The sequence below is a fragment of the Acanthopagrus latus genome, chromosome 7 (genome assembly GCF_904848185.1).
Source record: "Acanthopagrus latus isolate v.2019 chromosome 7, fAcaLat1.1, whole genome shotgun sequence".
Lineage (NCBI taxonomy): Eukaryota > Metazoa > Chordata > Actinopteri > Spariformes > Sparidae > Acanthopagrus > Acanthopagrus latus.
Genome location: NC_051045.1, coordinates 10,424,191 through 10,451,629, shown reverse-complemented (window position 1 = coordinate 10,451,629; position 27,439 = coordinate 10,424,191). Strand labels below are relative to the sequence as shown.

General features: G+C 41.8%; 2 protein-coding genes across 2 annotated transcripts in view; both read right to left on the bottom strand.

Moving 5' to 3' along the window:
- Positions 1 to 7,072, bottom strand: part of LOC119023122 (nuclear receptor coactivator 3-like) — a 63,615-nt gene extending 56,543 nt beyond the window's left edge. The window contains exon 1 of the mRNA XM_037104801.1: positions 6,616 to 7,072. The gene's annotated coding sequence lies outside the window, so the exon portion shown is untranslated. The remainder of the gene's footprint in view (positions 1 to 6,615) is intronic.
- A 9,964-nt stretch (positions 7,073 to 17,036) lies between these two features.
- Positions 17,037 to 27,419, bottom strand: zgc:113278 (uncharacterized protein LOC541528 homolog). Its single transcript, XM_037104970.1, has 11 exons — positions 26,258 to 27,419; positions 25,422 to 25,482; positions 25,163 to 25,281; positions 24,215 to 24,331; positions 24,072 to 24,130; positions 23,606 to 23,690; positions 22,817 to 22,887; positions 21,526 to 21,630; positions 21,292 to 21,435; positions 21,019 to 21,179; positions 17,037 to 20,380 (listed from the first exon to the last, which is right to left on the bottom strand). The coding sequence occupies exons 1-11, from the start codon at positions 26,375 to 26,377 to the stop codon at positions 20,307 to 20,309; spliced, it is 1,116 nt and encodes a 371-aa protein (XP_036960865.1). The 5' UTR covers positions 26,378 to 27,419; the 3' UTR covers positions 17,037 to 20,306.
- Positions 27,420 to 27,439: the final 20 nt, after the last annotated feature.

The window sequence follows — 27,439 nt, the reverse complement described above, 5'->3', positions numbered from 1 at the left end:
CTGACAATAAGGTCGTCATCAGCGTGAGAAATGAATAAAGAAAGACAGTTACACTTGAATCATTAGGAGTGTTATTTTCTGTTTCTCGGAATGTAAAATACACGAGTGGGGGTCTACTTATGGGAGGGAGAGGGAAGGAACAGACAGACAGATGGAGCTAGATAACAAAATGATCAACAAGTAATTAAGATAATCTACAACACTTAAAGATACATTACATCTCTAATGCTGAATAAATAAAGCTCCAAGCGTTCAAAAGACACCCTGTGAAGGACTTTCATTGATGGTTAAGTGGAAAGTGGCCTTATGAGCCTTGAAAGCAGCCAAGATGTTTGGCTTTTTTTTTTTTTTTTTTTTTTTTTAAACAGGATGTGGGTAGTATTTTTGGTTTCAAACTGTTAGCTGTATGATAAAATACAGCTCATTTGGGTGTCAAAGCTAAAGCCAACGCATAAATCCTCCGTCTATATCCAATTCATTATCAGAAGAGCAGCTGCAAAATGTGCCTCTTGATAACTACACAGGCGGGAATGTTGGCTCTGTGGTTTCTGGCTCAAGAGCAGAACCATAAATGGTATATGTTGACTTGATACATGTAAATCAAGCTTACAGAGGGCTGTCAGGGTGGACATGCTGAACGTCAAATACTTTTTGTTATCCACAAAAAAGTGCTCATCAAAAATATGGTAGTAAAAGTTAGCATTGAACGCATTGGTCAAGCCTGATTGTTTGCTAAACACCCCCTCTGAACAACTACCATCAGGTCACAGCTCAGCAAACTTAGCTGGGCAGCAGGGCTGTCGAGACTGAAACCACAGAGATTTCTACAATGCCAACGGTGAACAAGGGGCTCAAGGGAGGAACTGAGTAAACTGTGTTATTTCTCTAAACTAACATAAGCTGTGATGGTTAGAATGTATGACTAATTAGCATACTACCTTTAACAACAACCAAGTGTTCATATCCTAGGTTGTTTGACCAAACACTGACGATTTCACGAGGCAGATGTAAATCTCAGCTGGTCCCAAAACTATCTGCACTGCCTTTATGTGCACTGTTGCAACTGACCCACAGTGTGCCACAGTTGTTCTGCAACCCTGTTGGAGAGTGACACTCAGATGAACCTTGAACCACAAATGTTGGATAATGACAACTAAATTAATCTACTTGATTAAATTCAATTAATGTTATATATCACATTTGAAAGGTTAATCTGCACTGACATGGTTACATTGCACCATCAAATCTAAAATTGAAGGTTTGGAAGACATTTGAATTTCATAAGAAATAACAAAACTGGACAAAACTTGATCATTGTTAACGTCCACACAACACCAATTAAAGCTGCTGCAAGCGCTGTCACCATTTTAGCTAACTTCCTGTTTGTTTTGCAATCAGCCATCCCCTCTCCCTCCACCAAGGACATTTCTGATATCTGCCGACCAAGCCGGCTAACTTCTGATTTAGTGCCCGGCTTGCTTGAATGGGGACATAATCATTTAATCGTGCAGCTCTTCTAGATTTTGCAAGATTAGCTGACCGAACGGTTCAAATTCTGGCGGTGAAAGGAGTCAGTTCGTGGGGGTTGTCGTGCTCTAAAAAAAGATTATCCACCATTTTACAGACTCCTCTTTCACAATTGTAGCGTATGAGAAAAAAGTATTTTGGGCACCAGTGCATCACGTGACGATGTAATTACATGCAAAAACTGGGTTCAAAGCCTGGTGCTCGTCCTGCTCTCTACGTGGCCACATGAGCGAGTAGCACTAATCGTCAGACATCGCAGCAAACAGAAGGGTCCTGCTCTCTGCGCATTCACAAGCAGACAGGACCGCCTCTTTATGAAGTTCTCTGTCCTGATTGGCTAAAGTGGGCAGGGATACCAGAAAATGCATTTTCTCTTTCTACTTCATGAAGAGTGGGAGGGAAGATATGGGTTACTGACCACTCTATAACAATGAGCGACTATTGAGCTATTTCAAATGTATTTGATTAAAAAGCTTTAGGCTCACAAGAAGCACGACACTCTTAACACTCACCTCAGAGAGAAAACTCAAGATAAAGACACGGATATTAATCACTTTTTTCAGTCAAAACTCACGGAGGTCACTGCATCTAATAATTACTAAAGGACTTACAACGTTACATTTGAGTTATAACTTTTTCCGTGTTAGAGGGGCTTTGCAAAGTTTATGAACGGCAGTGTACTGAAGAGATTAAAGTTGTGTTAAAAAGTGTTTTTTAAAATGATATCTTTTATATTTTTTCCCTTAACTGCCAAAGTGAGGCACCTGGGCTCTACTGTGTGAGACCGACTTATTCGTAGTTTCACAATGTTTGTTCATACGACAAGTCTGCGATGATGACATGTTTATCGGAAATTATACTTTTGTCTTCCATTGTGTTCCATGCCATAAAATACCAAAAATACTTGAAGTACATCAGATTTTAGATAATAATGGTCACTTTAATAGAATTGGCTTATTTTAATCTTTAATAGTAAAAACAAATCACCACATGACATAAATGATAAGAACCAAATTAGATTACATGGTACCACAATTGTATCGAGTCCTCCTTTAATGTTTTCCCTGAAACACGTTGCAGCCCTTGTAAGATACGTAACAGATCATCTTATAAGGAAAGGGTTCACGCCAACAGTATGAAAAGGTACTTAACTCTTTTTATTTGGAATACAATCTAGTACGACTGCATCATATCAGACACGGGGAGTATCCACCACTGAACTAGAGAGGACAACAGGGGGAAAAAAAATGAGTGACCAAAAGAAAAAAAAAAAAAAAAAAATCACCCTTCCTCAACAGAGTGAAATCAATGAGAGCTGGTGAAGATTAATTCCTGTTTAACACATCCTGACATATGGGAGAAGGGCCCCCAACAACAACAACAGCACAACAGTTCAGCTCACTACACTGCAACTGAGAGAGGCAGGGGGGACAGAGGAGGACATACCAAAGAGCGAGAGGGAGAGAGGGCACAGCGAAGAATGTGTTCTGATTGAGTCAGAAAAACTTCCTGATTCCACAAAAGAGGTGAAAAACACTCCACAAATGGCCGCGCAGCGCCGAGGAGGGCAGAAACAATTTGAGCAAAAAAATACCAGAAAGGACGCTGAAGACAAATATGTCAGGTAGAATTCCAGCAAGAGGCTCCACCTGAGCCCCTCCCCTCATCGTACACACCCCCCTCTGTCCTCTCACACACACACACACACACACACACAAACACACACACAGGGCTTCCCATGCTCCCAGACTGGTGTGTGAGGTCGCCCTGCCCTCCTGCTAAGCCTCGTGAGCCCTGCCCCCTGTGTCTGACCCAGTCACCAGCATCCCTTGCTAACCTCTGTCCCCTTTTTCCCATTCAGCAAACATCATGCATCACTGTCACCCTCCTCCTCCTCCTCGTCCACGCATTCATCCAGCCATCCGCTTAGTCAAGACCCCTCTCGGGTGCCTACGGGTCCGAGCAGCTTGCCCACACCCCTCCCAGTCCACTGGGTTCCTCGAGCAGGTTGCAGGCGCGTGTGTGTCTGCACGTGTGCGGAGACTCGGGCCACAGAGCTGACTGTAAATCTGTCAGGAGAGGGGTGCTGTGGAACGAGGCGAGGGCTTCCATCCGCCGCCACACCCCACCACGCGGGCAGCAGACAGACAGTCCAGCCGCACAGCTGAAATGACTTGTTCATGAAACAACTGACAGAAAAAAAACGAATCGCTGAATTTAGATAATAGATTTAAAATCACTTAACAAGCAGCAGCTGGTTAAACAAGAGTAGAGAGGCTACACATCGACTGACAGCAGAAAGAACGAGGAGGCTTTCTGCTTTCAAAGAATTCACCTGCAGTAACAATGCACACAAAACAGAGCAGCATAATACACAGAGCAGGTCTCACAGTACCTTTATCCATGTTCCTGCCGCTGTACAATTTGGTTTGCTGACACTTTTGCAAAATTCGGACTTTTTAAGTGTATGGCTTGACTATAATTTAAAAGGAGGTTGAGAACAGGAACCATTTTATGGGGTGTGTGTGTCATTCATCAATCAAAAACTCAAACCAGTCCGTGATTGCAGCCTCTCCAATCTGAGTATTTGCCACTTTTCTATGATTGTTTTCTTTGTTAACTGAATATCTTTGGGTGTCAGACTGTTAGACAAAACAAGACATTCGGAGAAGTTGACGTTATTTTACTGTTATTCTCCTCTGCAAAGGAGGTTGTGTTTTCACCCGCGTCTGTCTGATTTTTGGTTGGCTGGTTTACACGAGAACTACTTAACGGATTTCCATGAAACTTTGATTGGGGTCTGGTCTCTGCCCAGAATAGACCCCAGTGACTTTTGGCGTGGATCCTGATCGATGGATGGATCCAGGTAATTTTTTTTGTTGTTTTTTTTAACACAGCAAGATAGAGCACTCAACATTTTCATTAATTTCTCAGGGAATGATGCATGGATCTTGAGACAAAATAAATAAATCAGGCATTTTAAGTGGCTGGTATCTAGACTTTATGTCCAATGATTCTGCCCCACATAAGTGCTATTTACGATATTATCCTGATAATTACTCTGCAGTTATTCTTAAAACTTGAAAATATAATGTAAAATTGCACTGAGACATACTGGAATCACGTCAACCTCACATGTTGTTAGGAAACCAATATATTTATTGCATCAAAGTTAGGACACAGACCTTTTTTGTGATAAACAATCAAATAATCTTAAAAAAAGAAGTACACAGGGATATTTTGGTGTTCACTTTCTGTGACATATCTGAATTTTTATTTTGTGTTTTCGCAACACGTCATTTGACTTTTACTACATATGTGCACGCAAATATGCACCCATGTCCAAATATGCCTACTGTGACTAATTTTGAGAAGTGTAATCATATATTATAAGGTCTTCCTGCTCATATTAAAAGGTTAAATAAATGGTCATTGATCAACTCATCTCTCTTTCGTTTATTCGTTCAGAATGGAGCATTTACACACATCTGACTGTACGTGTTGTACTTCAGTGAGCTGGACAGCTTTTACAATTCATTCAAATGATTGTTATTCATGATTATCCCAACAATGAAAATTCATCTCGAGTTTTTCTTTTTTAATCACAGTCCACGATAAAATCCTTACGGTTCTATCCCTGCTTGTGAGTGAGTAAGATTAGATGGGGATACTAGATCTGGTGGGCTTAAGTCATGGTTAAGCAGAGTTAACATTAGAGTGAAACAGGGCTATAAAATATGATATTGGATGAAGTGGACTGTTGGGCCTTGGCGAAGGTTTTCACTCTGCTGACTGCCCTTCTTGTTTTTTTTTTACTATTTTTAACGTTACATAGATTGAAAAATACAGACAGATTACTAGATAATGAAAAAAGTCCTTGAGTCAGATATGAAAGCTAAATTTAAACACAGTCTGGAGTTTAATTAACTCAACTTGACACCGCTCGCCTGTCCACACTGTCTTCACACACACACACACACACACGCACACACACACACCATCTGCATCACTTCCATTCACCACTGTTTACACACACTGGATGAGCAGACTGCTATTATCCCAGAACCAGTAGGTTTTCTAGCAGGGCTCTGGTGTCACGCTCAAGGACATGTACACACACACACACACACACACACACACACACACACACACACACACACACACACACACACACACACAGGCTGTGTATGGGATCAAACCGTGGACCTTCAGGGTTACAGGATGTGCACAGGGCCACGTTGCTGCCCCCTGCAGATATACAGTGAGACGGGTGAAGCAGATGACAGGAGGGGTTGTGGTGGAGGAAACGATCGTCTACTCTCTCTCTGTGCGGTGCATGCTCCGTCCAGCGCACTGACAGCAGAGACGGTGCACTTTTTTTAAAAAAACATCAGGACTGTTTGACTGACAGACAGACAGACAGTCAGCACGTCCGCGTGCACCCCGCAACGTCGCGTGTTTGTTGTAACGACCCCCCAAACAGAAGCCACACACACACAGCTGATCAACACACAATTCTGTCCAAATTCCCTCATGTTTCGACAGCGTCAGGCTCAGCTGTTGTACAGTTTCTGCACCGGCCATCGCGGACAGCCAGCAGCAGGGAAACACAAGAGGAAAATACCAATAATAAAAGTGCTGACTTTCACCGCGTTAGTGTGTGCTTACGCGTGAGCACGCGAGGGTAGAAGTGTGTGTAAGTGTCAGTGCTCTCATTAAAAAAAAAAGAAGAGAAAAAAAAAACTTCTGTATTGGGAACACTTTCTATGATCCAACTGTGCAGCCTGCGCGATAAGTTCAACAAACCCGCTCCACGTTATTTCATTTTCGTGCACCTGACAGGCAGCACGCGGCTCGTCGCCGTCACGGACAGGTTGCTGGATCTTCGCTGTCATGTACCAAATGACCATGCACTGTGCCCTCCGCTCCGCACCGCACCGATGCCAGCGCTGTGTGTGTATGTGTGCACCGTCGCTGGGAACCCAAGTCAGTACATTTCCGTCCTCTGTCGAAATGCAAAAAAACCCAAATGCAAAAAAGTCCGGCTAAATCAGCCGCACGTGAGCAAAACATGCAGCGCGAGCTTACCTTGTGGACGTATCGCTCTGCCGGATCGATAATTTCTTCTTTACACCGTTAACTCTCCGCCATCTTCGGCACTGTTTGTTTAAATGGGAAACACTCCCGGAGCCCAAGAAGCCAGTTCTGTAAGTTGAGGCGTCGCGGGGGCTTCTGGGTAAAAGAGTTCGCTCGAGTGGAGCGCCGCGCTTCTGGCTTTCTCGTCCGACCCGGATGCGGACTACAGGCGGACTCCACCACCGCAGGGGTAAAGAGGAGGGGGGGTGGAGGTGGAGGTGGAGAGGGTTGGACAGGCACTGTCTGTCTGTGACGATACCAGCCGCGGAGAGAGATGCAGCAGCGGCGGCAGCAGCAGCAGCAGAAGAGGTGTAGTTCTGGTTAAACTCACAGAAAGCAAACCGACTTGTTTGTGTGATGGAGCCCAGAGGTTAAAAGCAGCCACCAGACTTTCTACTTAAAAGTAGTCGTTTGGCTGGAGGGGCTGACATAGAAGCAGACTGCCTGAACTTGTGAGAGCAAATCAGGACGCGGAGGTCTTATCCCTGTCTGATAACGTCCATGTGGATAAATACTCGCTCATGTGCCAGTGGCGCCCACTTTATCTGGAGCGGGAATAACTTTAAAGGGTCATGCCAGTGCATTTATATTATATTATATTATATTATATTATATTATATTATATTATATTATATTATATTATATTATATTTTTTTTTTGCAAATTCACTAAAAATCTCAATAGTATTACAGCTAACAGTTTAGTAAAACAAAACATTGCACTGTAAGTACTATATGGTAAGACATGAAATACAACACAAACTGTTTTACTTTATTCCTGTTTTCTAAGGAGCCGCCTTTCTAGCTTTAAAGGTGCACTATGTAGTTTTGGGGAAGACATTTTAATCCAAAACTTTTCTTTTTTCTGTTATGCCTAGACAATTCAAAGAAAATATCTTTCTTCATTTTGATGACTGAATAAAAAGGATAACATACATTTTCAGTTTTACTTTGTTTACATTTGGCGGACCCTGCCACTCCAAACTGTGTTCTGTGGGCCATATTCTCCTCTGAGAACAGCTTGTTTATTCAGTTTTGGGGTTCAAGTTGTATTTTTACTTCATCATTCTGGGTTTGAATTTCTTCTCTTAAACTACAAAGTGCCCCTTTAAACAGCTCTGGAGGCCTCACTCCCCTCTGAGAACAGCTTGTTTATTCAGTTATGGAAAAACTGTTTATTAGATAAATAAACCTGAGTTTGTGTTATTATCATATTAATATTCCTGAATTCCTGAGAAATTGTTGATTTGCAATTTGCAATTGAATGGAAATCAAATTTTCACAGAAAGAATATTAAAGATATGACAATGTGTACCTAACAATCTGGAGAACAAGATTTGTTGGCCTGGACATCTCTCCTGCCAGCACCATAACACTTCACGTCACACATTTTACCTTTTTTCTAATAATTGCAGTTTCTTGTAATTTGCATGTTTCACAAGCCATGTTATTTGATTTTGATAATATTTAAATTAACTGCAGCCTTACATTAAGATGCAAAAACAAGCTCACAGAGACACAATTTATTGCAGACTTCTGCAAGTTTAACTTGAACTTAGACTTAAAAGTCTGCTATTTGATTTTCATACTGTAAAGAAATTAATGGAAACCAGTGGCTGCCTACATTGTCAACAACAAATGCTTAGACTTGACTCTGACGATAGATGTATATACTCATGTTTTTTAGAGGGACGAGAAATGTTGTCACATTTTGGTATTTGTGTGAGTGAAACCCTCATCAGATTCACTATGTGACACGTGCCCAGACTCAGATATAAAAATAACATCAACACTATATTAGTTCACACTTGATGGGTGAATAAGATGACAGAATAGAGACTTTGAAATGAACACAATAGGTCACAATAAATACCCTATTTCTTTGTATATGTTTTCCTTTCTTTCTTGTCTTTTCTATCTCTGTATAAGTGCAAGATGGGATGGGATGTCGTGTGGGTATGGTGTGTCTCAGTGTCTGTTACAGAAACAAGAAAGGGGCTGTTTTCTCCCAGAACTCAGTTTTTTTTCTTCCTCATGAAAGAGACAAATGCTAAAATGTCACTTCACATCCTGCAGGCTTTCTGCAGGAGCCAGCCTTCTGTGAACTGAGTTTGTTTCACTGGCGGGACTGTGGCTCCTCCAGGCCACCAATCTCTTATAGATGAGGCCCATATGTGGGCTCCATATGCGAGCTGGCAAGGTCAGCGTGGAGCAGTGACGTCATGGTGGCCTATGAACTGGGACGCATCGGCACAGCGCCCCGACTGTTGCCAAGATGCACAAGGCGGGGACAGACAGCACCAAAATCCGTCTCGATGGTGGTGCCAGGCGGAGATGATAGATGGACAGAGGCTCTAACAACCCCACCCCCCATTCCCACCCTTCACACACACACACACACACACACATAGGGTGAGTTCGACTCCTGTGGTGTCAATGACAGTGGGAATGAAAGAAGATGAGAACAGGAAGGTGAGAGAGAAGTGAGACAAGATGATGAGCTAGTGGAGTTTACTCCAAGGCAGTTTAAGAAGACACGGAGACAAGATCACAGGTAATGATAAATGGCGCCTATTGCCCATAGAGAAAGGAGGCTGGGAAAACCTATGTGTTAAAGAAACACAAAGTAGAAGAAAAGGAGGGAGGACACAAGTGTGGAGATGTCAGTGTGATGGAGGAGGAGAGGAAGTGTTGTAGCTCGAAGGAGCACAGACGGGGTGAGAATAAGGTAGAACTATACCAGCTTGACTCAGAAAGCGAGGGAGGGAGGGGCAGACGAAGAAGAGTAAGAAAATGTTGAAATAGGGTTGTGGAGAAGGTTTAAAGCAATTAGCCCTGGGGTCAGGCATAATTTATCAGGCAAAACTAAAAGAACAGCTAAAGAGAAGAAGATTAGAGTGTAACTCAGAGCACAAAAATGTGGATGCTCCTGGAGAGCAAAAATAACACTGGGGAGATTCTTAGAATTTACTACTTCTGGAAAAACGTCGAACACATCTACTTGAACATTTTTATTACTTCCGTGCATTTCAGACACAAAGAAACCAACCAATCAAATGACTGTGTCCACTGCATGTCGTACCGCGACCCTGAAATACACTCACACACTCAGAGATACAGGGATGAGAGAGTCCAAGCTGAAGGATTTAGAGACACTTTAAGCCTCCTTTAAAAGAAATTAGAGCACATTTGAGGTTTATGGCAGGCTGTACTGAACCAATAACTGCAAGTGTAACAGCTAAATGGAGATAGAAGGATATTGCTGTACAGTATGTGACTGTCAAGAAAGGCTGGATTTTCTATTTTCACTATCTGTGTTGTGTGTGTCTGGTATTTGTGAGGGTAAGGACACAGATAAGATGCTGTATTTTGGAGAGCTGTGACAATAAGACACTGTAGAAATGAATCACAACAAGGTTTCTTTTTGTTTTTTGTTTTTTTTACAGGAAATGAATTAAAGCGTGACTAAAAGGTGTATTGCACTTAGTTAAATTAAATTACATCATCAGGGAACTAATTGGATGACATGATGATATCAGCTGAATGTGTCAAATCGTCTGAGTGCCTCCTTCACACCTTCTGTAACTTCTCACAGTGATGCAGTGATGTAGAAGTGTACTTCAGGGTGTAGCTACACCGTGACATCACTCTTGGGTTTTGTTACATGTGCAGGAGAGCACCCGCCTGTTGAAACCAACACATCCTCATAGCTAACTGACTGAATAGATATACAGACTCCCAAAATGACATGGCCTACCGAATACGACCACTGGAGAGTACCAGCGACAGACATACTGGACCTTCGTTGTATCAGTCATTTGTCTTATCAGACCTTTGTGTTCACATGGTTAAGTTTGAGAAGCGGTTACAGTTTGGTTAGGTTAAAGCACCATAACAAGGCCAACTTGGTTAGGTTTTGGAAAAGATTGTGTTTGGTTACATACGTAACATCTCTTTAATTCTGACGCTGTGACATCACACTTAATCATCATGTCATATATTTGCATAATTTATGCCTATATTCTCCATAGAAGCAAAGCTAACTGGAGGCTGAAAACATGACAAGGCCAACTGGAGACACGGTGAGCGACACTGGCTCAGGCTTGTGAGAGCTGACCAATCAGAGCAGACTAGGTATTCTGGAGGGGGGCCGTTAAAGAAAAAGAGCGTCATTGTCATTTTGTGACCATTTCATTACTGAAATAATATTGTCTAGGTGTTGTAGTCATTATATTATTAATGTCTTCCATTTTTAGAGGACCATAACAGTGTTTAAGTGCCTATTTAAGCCTCTTAGCTACAAAGTACAAGTTGATTTCCATTCTTTACCAAATGAGAGGGAACCGGCTTAAAAGGTGGGAAAAAGACATTCAGAATCATAAAACATTACCATATGCTGTCAACAATGGCTTGACAGTAATGGAAAGTATATTTGTAATAATTGGACTAATGCAGGCAAAACCACCAGCATGAACATTAAATAGACATCAGAATTTCTTGGGACTGCCAGTGTGATTATACTGAGTAATTCTTAAGAACTCTTGTATACTTTCACAAAAGATTACTACATGAACGACAAAACTGTAATTGGATTATTATTGGAATTCATGATCGTTTCAGGCCCTTGCTTGCAAATAATTTAATTCGAATATATTGTTTGGAAACAGCTGTTGAGTATATCTGCATGTATTTTTAAGTAGCTGTGCTGCCATTGCACTTTGGAGTGGAACACTTTAATTCATTAGGCCCTTTTCCTGATAGAGTGAAACAGAGGAGAATTATTTTTCTGCAGCCAGCTGGCTTCAGGTTGCAGCTCCACAATATTTAAAACCACATTATTATGGTACTTATTGTCCGTCATTTGGAAAAATTCTGTAGTGTTGCCTCAGGCAGGAGAACACGGAAATGGCAGAAAATTAAATGTAATGTGAAGAAACACACACACACACACACACACACACACACACACACACACACACACACACACACACACACATACACACACCAAATAGAGTTATTTGTCCTGCACTAGCACCTCAGACATGAAAAGACACATTAAAAGCACACTTTACTGTTTAATATCAATACATTAGATTAGGTGGATGGGAGATATTCATCCTTTATTTACCAGCAGGCAGTTTATTGCTGAGACAGTCCCTCAGTTAGAATTTAGGGGACTGCAGAGAGAGTTGAGGGAAGGTGAGAGGAACGGGGGAAGCTGTTTATTATTCCAAACAGGTAGGGATGAGGCTTCAGGAGGGTAGTGGAACAGCTACAAGCAACACACACACACACACACACACACACACACACACACACACACACACACACACACACACACACACACACACACACACACACACAGATGTGAGACATGCAGAGGAGAAAAGAGACAACCCACATTCATGAAATACTGTACGCTTGTATGCAGAGCTGAAACTATTTGTCGATTAACCACTTTGTTGATTCAATGAGGTGATGGTTAAAAAAATAGCGAATCCTCAACTACTTTGTTGAATTGTTTAATTAATCAAGTGATCATGCAAACACAGAAATAACAAACATTTCCTAGCTTTATCTTAAATCGAAAGATTTTGGGCTGCTGATCAGATGAGATAATTAATCATTTTTAGAAAGTAACTGGTAGAAAAAGTTACATTTAAAATAACCATTGTTTGCAGACCTATTTGTATGTTATGTTATGATCCTAGTTAGCATGTCTATTGTAGTTAGCATGCTAACCAGCAAGCCCTGGCCCGTCTTGTCTCTGGTTACTTTGTACCATAGGGGACAGTCTGCTAGCCCATGTAGTTTAGGCTAGCATATCAGTGACAGCGGAATAAATGAACAAGATAAACTCACGAAATGTCAAGAAATAAAATATTCTTACTTCCATTTTCCTAACTAAACAGAAAAAGACAGTGAAAATATTATATTACAGTGGTACATTTTGTTTTCACCTGTTGATGAAGTCCAACTCTTTGACTCGCTTTTCTTCTGCTACGCGCATCTCCCGCGCCTGCCTGCCGTATCCTGTCATCCCTGAAGCTGTTATCCTGGTCAGAGCTGCTGTAAATCACCTCTGTATTGTAACCTCTGTTGTCTAAACTGACCTGTGCTGGTCTTGGTTGGGTGTCCTCAGTCCCAGTTCAGTGTCAAGCACTTTCAACTCTAGGGCTGCTTGCTCTATGGCTACCTGAACACAAGCTAATTAGCTAACAGTAGCCAGCTACAGCAAGTACAGCCAGTATTTTAGTACATTAGTATAATATTATATTGAGACACTGCTCTCCAACAATAACTGACTAACAGTTGGGATCTTATCTATTCTTGGTGTAGTCTTCATCAGGGTGATGTTTGACAAGATGGCAGTTTGAAATAATGGTTATACTAACACATATTTGGGTTTTGTAGTTGTGACAGCACTTCACACACACAAATATTGGTCAATACGACTGTGTTTGACAGTTTGAAGTCAGCCTGTGAGCACTGACTTAGATATATAATGTATCAGATGGTAATCAAAAGAGGGTAAAATTACAGCTCAGTGTATGATAAAGGTGCTGTTTGGAACAACAAAGCCCACAAATGTGGCGGGATAAATGAGAGGGGAAGATGTAGCGTAGAGTTGTGTGTTTACCGTCACAGTGGAGGAGTGCACAAAGTGTTACCAAGAGCATTCAGGCTACTGAGGAACAGATGACAGTGTATAAACACACGTGACCCGGCTAGTGCTGTCAGCTGTCCCAGTTGCGGTGGGGCTGTGTGTGTGTGTGTGTGTGTGTGTGTGTGTGTGTGTGTGTGTGTATATGCACGTTTGTAGGTGTGCAATGATTCATGTTCCAGATGCACAGCTTGTTGTTGCACAGCTGCATGCACACATTCACACAGGAAACATTCCACACAGTCTAGAGGACATGCATAAATCATTTTCATATTCCTTTTGCCTTTTTTTTTGAAATTTCAAATGTGTGTGTTGCTCAATGTGAAACGCTCGAGGCGAAAGCGACACGTGCTGACTCCAGAACTGAGGCCTTTACTGGCGCCATAAGCTCTCAGTGCAACATGCCACATGGTGTCATGTTTTGGTTCTGTCGCTGACAGCGAAGACCGACCGCGATTAGAAAAGCTCTTCTGAACGTAATGACCATATGTAGGGCAGTCTATTAATTGCAATACTATTGAGTGTTGACAGAACACATTCAATCTATAATCACTCTAGAGTTGAGAGCAGGAGGATACAGGTTTGGATGTATTAAAGGGGTGCTATGTAGTTTTGGAACTCAGAATTTCAATATAACACAAACTCAGAAATATTTGATTTTTTTTTCCATGTTCTCAGAGGAAAATAAGGTCCCCAGATCACTGTTTGAAGCTAGAAAGGTTGCACGGTCCACCGAATATTAACAAATTGAAACAGTATGAAACCATGATGTATTTTAAGGTCAGTTTGTTTGTTCAGCTTATTCACTCACTGAACAAACTCTACTCACTCACCAGTAGAGTTTGTTGGTTTCTTTTCAAAGATATTCTTCTTCTGATTACACTTTCTTCCCCTAAACTACATAGTGCACCTTAAAGCAAAAAGAAAAAGTAAATCCTGATTTTACCTACACGCCACATGTGCTCTCATCATATCCACCTGTAGTTTTTGAGCAGTCTAAGCTTTTAAGAGCCTGGGAAGTGACTTGATGAGAAAACAATCCTTGATAATCTTTGTAAAGACATGTCTGCGCTATAAGTTTCTAAACTCATATATGTGTATTTGTCACTTGTTTCTATACACTTCAAAGCCAAGTTGAGACAGACAGCTTGCTGTTGGTCAACTGCATTAATTCACCTGTCAGAATTTCACTGATCAATCACACTAAATGCGAAAAATGTTACAGATTCATTGACATGAATTGATTTCACTTTGAAACTTGTTGTTGTTGTTGTTGTTTTGAGGGGTCATTTGCAATAAAAAAGATATCATTTTAATTTTTGTTTTCTGTAATTGTGTTTGATATTACCGTGAGAGAGTTGATGATTAAGTATTTACATTTAAAGCGGCCATGAGAACTGATTAAACAATGGAGTTATGTCAGATATTGTTTTTATTTTTGAGCAGCATCGTTATGAAGCTTGGGAATGGTTGCATGAGATCAAACTTCCAAAACTGAAAGTGCAGAGGAAACAGGAAACGATGCAAAAGAGGCCCCATTCCTTTTGCACAATCAGAACATCTATTAGTCGACTCTCAACTCTGCCTATTCTCAGAACTTGTTTCTTTGAATCTGTCCCTGTGCTTACTCAAATCTCTCCAAGACTGATTTCTATTTCAATTTGTTTCATGCCCTTTCCATTGTTGTTTGACATTTATGAACTTCCAACCAAAAGCAGCCGTGTTTATCTTTTTTTTTTTTTTTTTTACTAAATAAGACTTAGTTCTAAATGGACAGACAGTAACTTAAACATGCGCACATTAAATGGTAGAAGGCTGGACTTTTTAAAGAGGTGTGTGTAATGAGGGAAGATGCTATTTGAATATACTATCATCTCTTTCTTTTCCCTCCCCTCCGGTCATTTAGTGTCTCTCATTTATCTCTCTGTTGTCTGTAGCCTCTTAATTTCACCTTTCCTTTCTTTATCGTACCATTTAGGAGTCTGCACTAATTTGCATTTTGCTGGCTCTGATGGACACTGATAGGGCACTGCCCTCCTCTTCACACCACACACACACACACACAAACACACACACACACTCTTCCCTCCATTATGCTGCTTAGTTCTAATGTAAATCATAGCTCTCTGCTCTCCGTCTGCTTTTTTCCCCCACTTCCCCTCACTTGCTTCACCGTTTCGTCTTCACTCTCGTCTGCTTCTCATTCCCGTCCCTCTGATCTATCCAGATGTTTCCACCCTCTTCCACACTCTCCCTCATTGGTCTACACCTGCTCCATCGCTCACCTCAAACACACCCCTCTCATCTGCTGGCTCACAAATAGCTGTGAGGTTGTGAGCGTCTCTCAGATCTCCACCATGCTTCATGGATCACTGCAAGTAAACCTGGCCGGTGGAGCAGCTGCTGCCCAATTTGCTCATTTGAGACAATCAATGGAAATAACACAATACCGGGAGAGGATTACAGAGACACACACAAAGGCGCACACACATGCTCTGGTCCAGCTAATTGTTGGCTATTAGTCTGCAAGTCTGGGATTGCATGTCTTATTAAATACAGAATTTCAAATGAGCTTCGTTAAATAAGAAAGTACTCCCCTTTTAATGAAGCTAATTTATATGGAAATTACACATAATACTGACGATTCAGCGAGAGATTTATCCTCATTGGATGAAGGGGAGGAATTAAGGGGGAGAAAAAAAGAGCGGGATAGTGATTTTTTTTTTCCCTTCAGCAGGTCATTGCTGTCGGATTCTTTCTGCAAGTTTGCCTCCCTCGTCGGGTTCAGGTCATGTATGGTTGGGTTGTGGATACAGCCATCTGTGTGTGTGTGTGTGTGTGTGTGATGGAGAGCGTGTGTGTGAACTCCTGTCCTTGTGCTGACCCTGTAGAGCTCTAGCCTGCCTCCCCGGTTCCCACTGATCCATCATGTTGTCTGATTGGCCGGCGAGGAGCCATTACTCTGAAACACAACGACACATTAGCGGTGAGCTGCAGGTGTCTCTCCTCTGTTGTGCTCATTCCTCACAATCTATGGACGCAGATGTCATGTTTACAGTTCCCTGTCAGCTTAAATTGAACAGCGAAGACGAGGTGGAGGTCTCCCGTCCCGTCGTTTGGCTAAACACCATCAATTACTTCATTTTAGTGGCAGACTGCTCAGCAAAGTCTGTTCAAGTGTTGAGCTGAAAGCTGTGATAAGACAGTGTTTCAGTCTTCCTCACTCTGACTGGTGATTTATTAATGCAGGTCTGTATGCAGCTATGTCCCTGCAGACTGCTTCTGTCCCTCAGGCTAAAGGCTCACTGTTGCCCCCTGGTGGTAATTAGCCAAGAAGAAATAGGATTTGGCCATTATTTCCTCAAGGCTCCTGCCACCGTCCCCCGAAAAAGGTAGGAGAAATGAAAAATGTCTGTAAAAAAATCAAATATATCTCCAAGTTAAACAGGTAGAAAGATGTTAAGTGAGAACGAGAGGGAGGATGTTGTGCATATGCCTGCTTTATGAAGGACAATTTCACTGCTGGTTCACCTCAGAAGTGGATAATTATCTACAGCTCTCATAATTTACTGTGCACTTTGAAACGGCAAATGTGTTTTTTTTTCCTGTTTTTTTTTTTTTTTTTTTTTGCGTGCCGTTTCCATGGAGATGGTCTTACGACTAAACCTGCGGGCACTGTGCGGGCAAAAAAAAAAAAAAGGCTCCACAAGTTTGCATAATGAATAAAAGCTTTATTCAAACATGAAATTAAAAAAAACAATGACAAAGAAAAAAAATGATCAGAACTCACGAGAATTTGCATAAATATATACCATCAGAGCAGTTCAGAGACAACATATCTTGAAAAAGGAAATATACCGGCACATCTATAAACAAGCAGCAAAATAAAAAACAAATCAAAGACAATGCAGGATGAATTAATAGAATACAATGAACGTGTGTGTCTCTGCTGTGCAGGTCTCTCTTTTTTTTTTTTTCCTTATTTTTAGAAGTGATCTTGTGGTCAGATGCATTAATGATTGTTGCCACCTAGAGGCTGCTCATACAGTTGAATCATTGCAGTTTTTCAGCTTTCAACAAATTACAAAATGCACATAGTTTGGAAATCGAGCAGCTCCAATTCATAAAATCATCGAGAATCAATGCAGACAAAACAGCAAAAGTGAGCAGTGTTACGGTGCCCGGACGTGATGCATATTATGCAAAAACAAACAAAAAAAAAAGTGCATTCCTGTGGGATTATACAGGCTATTGTGTCTCAAAGCAAGGGGGGGGGACTGCAGAGCGGCACACGTTTCAGAGCAGTAACGTCTGCCGATTGTTGCACAGTGTGACATCTGATGAGCGAGAAAAGCTCACAGTAGGTCTCACCCCGCAACATGTAGTTTGTCGGTTCTGCATCCAGGCCTGTAATCGTCACACAAATAAATCACTATACCGACCATTTGCTCCTCTGAACGTATAGTATTAAACTGATGCAATAGTGTCAATATGACGGTGTGTCTGATAAAACATGTAGTTGTAGAGAGCTGCAGTCGACCGAGCGCTGTTATACAACCGAGTTCACTTTGCTCTAGTAAGGCCATGAAGTTAAATAAACCATTAGGCTAAGTCAGTTTGTACAGTCATACCACAACGTATACCCACGCTAACAGTTCAGCAAGCTTCATTCTTATATAAAAAACAATTCATATCAATATGGATGCAAAACAAATATTCACACGTGTGTACTGAACAACAGTGAATTTCAACAGTTTCCCCCTCTATAAAAATAGCTTAAAAATCTGACACATATTTTAGTACAGTGTAGGGTTAAGTCAGCCTTTTTTTTTTTTTCTCTTTTACATCTGAGACAGTTTAGTAACAGGCTGGTACATACGTCCTCTGCTCCTCCTTCCCTCCTATGACACTGCCATACACAGACATCGGGCTTTAAAAAGACCACCACAGTCCCAATAAGGAGCGCTAAAGGGAGCAAAAATGGATGGCATCTTCATTTCCTCCCTGGCTCTAGACTAAAGGACTCCAAACTCTCAGGTGATACAGTCGTATCTGCAGAGAGCTTCACATGCACAGTGGTTTATTAGTAGAGCGGGACCTTGTCCGTGAGAGGAAAGACTTTGGCCAACAGTACAATACGTGTGCTCCGGAGCAATGTCAGGATCATTGAAAAGGTGGAGCGAGGAGGACAAGACATGCCACGTTTGGCAAACAGAAATCACAGAATCTCTCTCACTCAGGAAAAAGGGCATCTGAGGGGCAGAGACATTGAACACATAAGCATTTAGTAACCTATAGAACGTACACCTATCCACAACTCAGTGTTTCACTCACAGAAGCGAAGGGAACCAAAAGACAGGGTGTGACCGCGAACCCGCGGGGGCAGGAGTCGGTGAACAGATTGTCACAATTCATGCTCTGCACGCAGGCAATATATATATTTTTTTTACGAGACGAGCAATAAACATCGCTGTCCTTACCATCATCATCATCATCATCATCATTCACGCCCAGTTAATTCACACACACAGTAGGCAAAACAATACTGCGCGCGCACACACACACACACGAAGTGCCCAGGCATACAAACACACCTCCCATTGCACCATGGGATGTAACTTTTAGTGTAAGTGATCAACAGCTTGTCCCCTGATACCCAAGAATAATAAAAAAAACAAAACGTAGAAGAACGTAGAAGGCAAACAGAACGCAACACAAGCAAAACGAGTGATACAAACCACTGCCATCATAAGGACACTTGAAGAAAGATTGTATTGTTTGGATTAACTAAACGCAGTTGCTATGTACCGCCGTGTCTGCTGGTTATAGCTTCTCAAAGCATAGAAAATAATAACCATCTGTAGTATATGGCAAAAATAAATAACTCAAACCTCTTGCAGCAGTTTTAAAAAGGCCTCTGAATGCTTGTGTGTGTGTGCGAGTGCGTGTGTGTGTGTGAGAGAGAGAGATGCAAACTCAACAGCACAGGTAGTCACTAGCCATAAAGTCTTTAGCCTTAAACCATCATGCATCGACATTACCATATAAAAGACTGAATCGCAGCCTCGAACACAGTTTTCTTGCTCAAGTTTCCGATCATGCCGCTATAAAATTTTAACTGTATGCATACAGTACAGCATCACAGGTTACAGTACAGCTTCCTCCCGGTGAGTCACCTGACCTGGCCGCGCCCTCCCTGGGACAGGGTGAAGCTGATTACCAGGCTGGTAGTGAGAAAAGCGGACAGAAACACACCGGTCGCCTCAATCCTGTAAAGTCTTGGATTTCAAAGGCAGAAGGCTGTCAAATAATGGCAGTAAATGATCAAGGAGTTAAGTACAAGCTTCAGTTTTCTGGCTGCGGTCATGCCAAATACCTAAATAGCACAAATATCCCTCTGGAGCAATTAATTTAAGATCTTTTCCTGACATCAGCAGAATATTGAAGTGCTGTCTTGCAGAGGAAGAAAGGCTTTTATTTTGGGACTTGAGCCAGTGGCCTGCTTTTCCGCTAGTTTAACTGGCCCAAACTTAAAATGACACCCCGAACACTTAATCTGTACATTGACACCTTACATTAAGTTGCCCTGAAGTCAAAATCTGCTTTTTAAAAAAGGTACTGTGTTAATGGATTCCACGTCAAATTTGCCGAAGAGCAACTCAGTTTGAAGTACCCGCCGAGTGATCGTAGTTTTACACTAAAGGACACTTTGAAGAGCTTAATCTATCCCGTTAAAGCATCAAAACCAGCACTGCCCTTTCAACATCTCATCTGCCCTGAACCCAAATTAATGATAATAAACATTTCTAGGAGACAGTAACACTGAGCTTTCTCGAAAAAGGAGTGTCAACCCCGAAAAGGAGAGTTGTGTAAGGTTTCTTAGTGCGCTTAAACATTTGATTTGGAGAGCAGACAACAAAATTTGAAGTTGTGTAAAGACGTAATGTCACATTGTCAGAACTCCCTCACTTCTTCCGTCTTTACGAAGCTTTGGCTTTTCTTGCCTGTGGTGATGTTTTATCGTCAGACTTCACGACCCCGTTAGTAGCACCTCCTGGCGAGACACGTGAAAACAGTTTCAGTTAATGTGTTCAACAATGAGCGTTAAAGCCAAATAATTAGAAACACAAGCAGCGTGAGGCAAAAAGGGGAATTCGACAAGGTCTCAACATCTGTCCTGAGTGACCAGATCACGGGTGGACAACTTTAAGAAACTTCAATTCACACCTTGCGTCAAGTGACCACTTGTGATCGAATCTAACTTCCGTGCTCTGTATAACAAACAAACACACAACTGTAAAAGAAATGGATGAGACTTTTTTTTTTTAACACCACAGCGAAAAATGTTCATGTTTAACATTGGCCAAATTTACAAAAGGGCCAAGAAAGTAAAGAATGTTTTGAAGAGACCGTTTCACAAATGCTTATACAGTTTCTGCACACTTAACTCACAAAATTGAACAATTTTTGAAGGGAGTCTGGGGACTTTCTCCATTGCATTAAAGCAGTAGTCGTTATCGGTTGCCGTTTGCTGCATTTGTAAAAATTTACATTATTACTGTCAGTAAAATCTAATTTCCTCTCATACACGTACATATACCTTTTTCTCATGATCTGATCACTCAAGATGGATCGAATTACATCGAGTCAACCTCTGTGACAGGCTAGATGCTGAGGTTCTTGAATACTTACCCCTTGTAGTCTCCCTTTTGTGAGGCTTGCTCTTTGGGCTGACTGCCTTCTTCTTTGAGGCCTGGTTCTGGCTGTGCTCCCTCCACTTTTTCAACTGGAAGTTAATGAATTTCCACATCATCCAGGCCTGTGTCAGGCAGATAGCTGCCAGACAAGTCATCCTAAGGGGCGAAGAAGACATCCTTTAAGAGCTGCAAAAAGCAATCTAACTTGTGAACAGGAAAACATTAGCCGAGCCACGAGACATTCTTGTTATCCATCATCTGGACTTGCCTGATGGTGAGCACATTGAAGTTGCCCTCCGCTAGAGAAAAGCCCTGGTTTTCTGTACGGGGTAGCCCGAAGCCAAACGTCAGCACTGAGAGTGTGAGGGTGAGGAGGCGGGCAATGACAAACAGCAGCGCCCACAGAGTGAAACTGGAAAAGAAGAGAGAGGAGAGCTCGCATCAGGTTGTTCAGATCAGAACCACCGAACACTAATTGGACAAATATAAAAGCGATACACACCCCTTCTGCTTGTTCTCATCGCTGAAGTAGAAGAGGCGTGAAGCGTGGAACAGGAGCTCCACCAGGTAGTGAGGGACCAGCAACACCAGGCCCAGCCGGTGGAGGCTAAACATGACGAGACACAGAGAGAGAGACAGCAACGCAGACTTTACCGAGGATGACTCAGGACATGGAGGAAGAGCATGAGCTACACACACTCTTCTTAACCCTCAGAGGCCCTACACTAATTTTGGGTCACCAGACTCTTCTGGGGTTTTTTTTGTTTTGTTTTTTGTTTGGTGGTGTTGTTTTTCCTACCTTATTTTGGCAGACGGCATCATTTTTAATTTGGGAGAACCTTAATTGTCAGTCTGGCTCATTTAAAGCTCAAATGTTTTCTTGTTCTGTCAGACGATGGATACATTTACCAGAATTTTAAAAAAAACACCATACACCAAAAAACACCAAACAAAATTCAGTGTAAACATCTGGAAGTTTATCTTATTTTTCTATTTTAAAATGTTTTATTTTTAAGACTTCCATATGATTTTCTGTCTGATTTTCTTTTTTCTGTCTTTCCTAAGCAGGTTACAGCCACTTGTTATAGTAGGATCCCTGGCAAACAGAAATGTTATTAAATCATAATAGAGGCTATTGGCATCATTATGTTTACTACAGAGCACCTGAATGCCCAAAACAAGACATGTAGGATACGACTGAAAGCTCAGAATAAACTCTTTTTTTTTTAAAGAGATATGATAGGATTATAGGTTAAAAAGTCATTTAACATTTTAGAACAATAGGTATTTTTAGCCCCTGGCAGCTGTCTGGCTCTTTGACGGTTAACTACCTGTGGACCAGGAGATAATTTTTATATCATGTATTCCTCACATTAAAGTTTTATACATCAATAATCTTAGAGAAGGAGGAAGAGCAAAGAAAAAAACAGTCGGGGCTCACAGGAGAAAACACAAGTCTGATATCTACGTTTCAGTTCCTCATAGGGAGGAAACATCAGCTGACCTGGCTTTAGAAATAAGATAAGAACAGAAAACTGGGCAACGTCACCTCATCACTTGAAGACGATTAAAAAAAAAAAAATCATGCCATAATCTCATAAATCCTGTGTCGTAGCTTTACTTTCAGTTACGCTGCCCAAGATTGTATTTATGCTTTACAGCAACTGCAAAAAAGTTTCAACCATTAAGAAGCTGAAACGCTCTAACTCACTGTCAGGATAACTTAAGATATTCATGAGCCACACGTCTTAAGAATATGTCCTCCTCTGAAGATAATTAATCATTTTACTCACTTTAAGACATAGGCACCAGTGATGTGGACAACATAAAGGCAAATGTAATAGAGCTGGCGGGGGATGTCCTCCTGCAGGAATAAAACAAAAGGAGGAAAGAAGTTTGTGTTGGTCTCAGCAGCAACGTCAAAAGAATTATCTAGAGGCAATGTAGATCCGAGTCGCTACATTTACTGTACGGTAAAACAATTCTTGAGGAAAAAGCCAGCAACCTTCAAAACACAGCTGGGACTCATTAACCACCTTTTAGCTTCGACGCCATCACACATTTTCTATGCAAATTGAGCCTCGTCTACAGTTATGCGCCAATTCACTCTATAAAAATTCATGGCAGCAATAGATATCGACAGAACAACTTCACACACAGGCATTATCCAACAAAGACCTCAAATGAAAACGCCGTTTTAATGGCGTAGACAGCATTTCTAATTGTTGGTGCATAAGTACCGCAACAGAGGTGTGATTGTTTAACGTATTCCCAGTCGCCGTGTGCACATCTGGAGCAGTCGTCAGCTGATTCCTCGCGGAGACACGTGAAACCCCCGGCAGGGATAAGAAGCACTGAATACCGACTGACTGTATTATGACTGTACTCGCAGGTTACAGACTGCTCCCTTGCACAAAAACTGTAACAATTACAGGCGCAATTCCATGCACTTGAGCCAATGAGCCACTTCGCAGCTGATTACGAGACCCCATATTTGGATAAAGAAACCGAAAAGCAACAAATGTAAAACCTAAAAAAAAGAAAAGAAATAAAACTAAAAACTAAGATGAAATGACACTCACCTTCCGTACTTTTTGAAAGTACAGCTCAGGAAGTGCATGGAGCCAATAGGCAATTTGGCAAATGTAGAAGAACTTGACCTGAAAACTAGACAGAGGACAGGTTGTGCAGAGGTTATATATATATATATATGCCAAGTTATATCTTGGTAATATTGAATAGATCATGTTGTGCTGGGTGCACTGTTCTGTAACGTGTTTCTAAAAATGTGACATGAACGAGCCAAACAATTTTTGGGTTAACCGGTCCTTTATGTTCGGACAGTGATACTTAACTTTGATAGGACAAAATAAAGATTCCGGCAATTCCAAACAAGTGAAAAAGGTGATTCGCATTGACTCGCATATCTTAAATGAAGTACAAAAACTGTAGAAGCTCAACACACTCCTCCGTGCAAGCGCTGCACTGAATCATTCAAATGTAAAATATGAGCTCGGGATGTGTTAGAGTCCGTAGTACTTTACTTACACCATGCGAGTGTGTGGATAACCCTCCCATAAGAAGGTAGGATTTGTTGCAAAGTCCTCCTGTCAAGACAAAAAGAGAGGCACATATAAGATGGAGCCTGATGCAGTGTGGGAATGTGTCTCTGTGAGTCCTGAGCCTCGTACCGCTGTGAGGATGCTGCAGCCCCAGATGAAGGAGAACAGGTAGAACGCCGCCAGCTGTCCGGACTCATTGAACTTGCTGTGTTTGGTTTTTGACAGGTGCAACCTCCTGTTCATTTTCTGAAATTCAACAAAGATGTCAGACAAGATGAACACACAGACGTATCATAATTTTGTTATTCTAAAAGTATGTGTCATTTTTTTCAGTTCAAAACTAAGATATCTATGAATTCAATGTAATAATTAGCAACAAGTGGTTGCGTGTATAGCATCGGTGCTGTATGTTATAACTGAGTTGTTTCTTCACAAACGTTATGGTTGTAGTCATTTGACCTTTAAGCTAGGCTTGGTTAGTTATTTTACAACCTTTTTTTGTTATATTTGTTGAAAGTTGTTTAACATCTGACAGCAATCTCTCCCCCAATTTCTTAAACAGTTTGTGCATTCAGGAGTTATGCCAGGGAGAGTATTACATCAGGCAGAGTTGGCTTGACTATTGATTTAAGACTGACATAAAAAAAAAGTGCTATCCTTTCCTTTAAGAGAAACGGATATATTTTTAAAGAGCCTTTGTACACTGTTGAATTTGTTCTATAAAAGGATTTTTATTTTGGATATAAAAAGTATGTTTTTAAAAAATCTTTTGATTACAGTCCACTGGGAATCGACAGTGAAGACAATAGAAGTCACGAGCAACCTGAGCACAGCTTCAGCCCTTCTGCTTTTGTGCACACGCAGCTGGAGGGATTGGAACCGATTACCTACAAGTGGCTCTCGGAGAGCAGAAAAGAGCCGACGCATGAGGCATTATTAGATGCTTTTGAAATGGAAAACTAAACAAAGACACCTGAAGCGAGTACACTGGTTTCTGTGTCCCCTCGTGCTACACATTCATGGGCTAATAAACAACAGTGTGAGCCACTGTTGTCTGTCAACTGCTGATGTACTCACATCGAGAATATATTCTTGTATCAAGGCATGGAGGATGACGGCAATAAGCAGGTAAAAAAACACAGTGGCCACATCTTTAGGGCCGTACTGGTAAAGGTTCACTGGCTCGCTCTTCTCATCTACAAAAATGGGAGAATCAAAGAAAAATCCAGAGCAAATGGTTACAAAGGAAATACGAGGAACAAGTGTGGGACACTCAGTTAGAGATCAGATGCAGGGGAGTGATGACGATTACTGGACTTATAAAACGTCAGCATACCAAGAACTTGTGTTACGTTGTACTGGACTGTGATGAACATGATGGCAAACTTCGCCGTGACCTGGAACACAAAACACAAACATGATTAATGGGCCGCAGGAGTGGTTTGTCACTGATCACTCGCATGTGTCAAGCAAAGGAAGCCAAGCCTTTGGGTTCATTAATTAACACTGTAAAGTAATCACTGAGTGCACACATGTGAGAAGTGAGGACTGCTGTGTCACTGCAAGATCCTCAATCTACAGATCCCCTTAACTAAGGGGTCTGGGTACCTACAGGGGCGCCCTTGTAGAAAGAGGTATATTTCATGCTTGCTACAGAGGCTTTCATTATGTCAGTATGAATGTGTATCATGAGTATATACACTCATAGCTCTGTGCCAAGCTAGCTATCACACACCCTGATCCTCACAGATGCGGTCTGGAGGCTAGGTTTGACTGAGGACAGGTTAGTGTGCCGGGAAGCTATCTGTTTCATTTAAAAGCGGCTAGGTACCAGTCAGCTATAGCTGCCCAGTGGAGCCAGAGAGCTGCTGATCAAATGTGTAGCATGCACTCACTTTTAGCCTGACTATCTTGTTGCCAAAGGCCAGATCCATGTATTGGCTAGCTATGGCGGCAATGGACAGGCCGACTGGTAAAATAATCCGTTAGCTGTGTGCCAGTGGGCCTCCTCGCCATCTTCTTTGGCAATCAGTGAGACACATGAGAAGGGAAGGAGAGAGACACACTAGCGCCCTGCCCCTGGAGTGCGGCTGTCATGTCAGCTAACGACGGCTAGCAGCGGCTAACATCTCTGGGCTAACAGCTCACAGCTCGTGTCCAAACAGACAGTACCTCGAACATCAGGCCGAGGAGGATAATCATGGCCAAACACGAAACCATGTCGGCATGATTCTGGATCACAAACTCGTGGCTCAGCACCGGCGGGCTCTTGTTCTTCTTGCGGAAACCCATGGCTCACCGACTCGGCTCTCCCTCCTCTGGCTCTGGGCTGCCTGGGCTGGAGCTAGCTGTCCCCCCGCTGCACGGCTGCTGTCGGCCTGAACGTCTCAACTGATGGAGGCTGGCTCGGCTCGGCTCGGGACTCGTCGCTCCGCTGCGGTCCGTAAGCACAGTGAACCCGCTGCTCGTGTGTTTAAAAACAGTCATGAAGATGCATCGCACCAGACCAAACACTACAGCACAACACCCACTTTTTTTTTTTTTTTTTTTTTTTTTGCTGCCTGCCTGGTGAAGTCAGATGACGGGCCCTCCCACTTCAGAAGCCCATTCATGAACCGCCCAGTGTCATTGACGTAGAAGGAGAACCCAGGTCCGTGGTGCCTTCACGGACCCCACGTAAACGCTCCAAACACTACAGAGGGATGTGTATATATTTGTATTGTATGTATTTGGGCGATAGAAAATATTTGGGGATTGGTAATATTCACAGAAATGGCAGGTCTGTTTGGAAATGGTACTGTGTATCAAAAGATAAAGAAAATCAGTAAGTAAATGAACCTGCACATACAGTTTGGAATATAACTGAGTACATTTACGGTAGAGTTCTGAGGTAATAGGTAACACTAAACTTATAAATATTGTACTTTTACTCTATTATACTTATTTGATAACTTTATTCTTTATTGGATTTGTTGTAGAGGTTTACTATTCATTAAATGTTTCTTGTTCTTCACTTTGCTTTAATTTTACTGTTTACTTTTGTTTTTACATGTTCGTAATAAAATATATCAATCAAAATAGCACAGCTGAGTTACCCCCAGGGGGCCCTAGAGCCCCATGATTATTATAATTTGTTTAATTGTAGTTTTGATAAGACTTCACACCACTAAAGTATAGTATGACATAAGAATAGTCCTGTAATTACCCACATTTTTGAGCCTTTCATGCCCTGAAAGGTCAAATGCTTGATTTTTGAGACCTTTATCATTACTGCACCATCTATTTTATTTCATGCCCAGATGGTATTCTGTAAATTCCAGAAGTCTTAGACCACCAGCCACAACACCTTTTTTT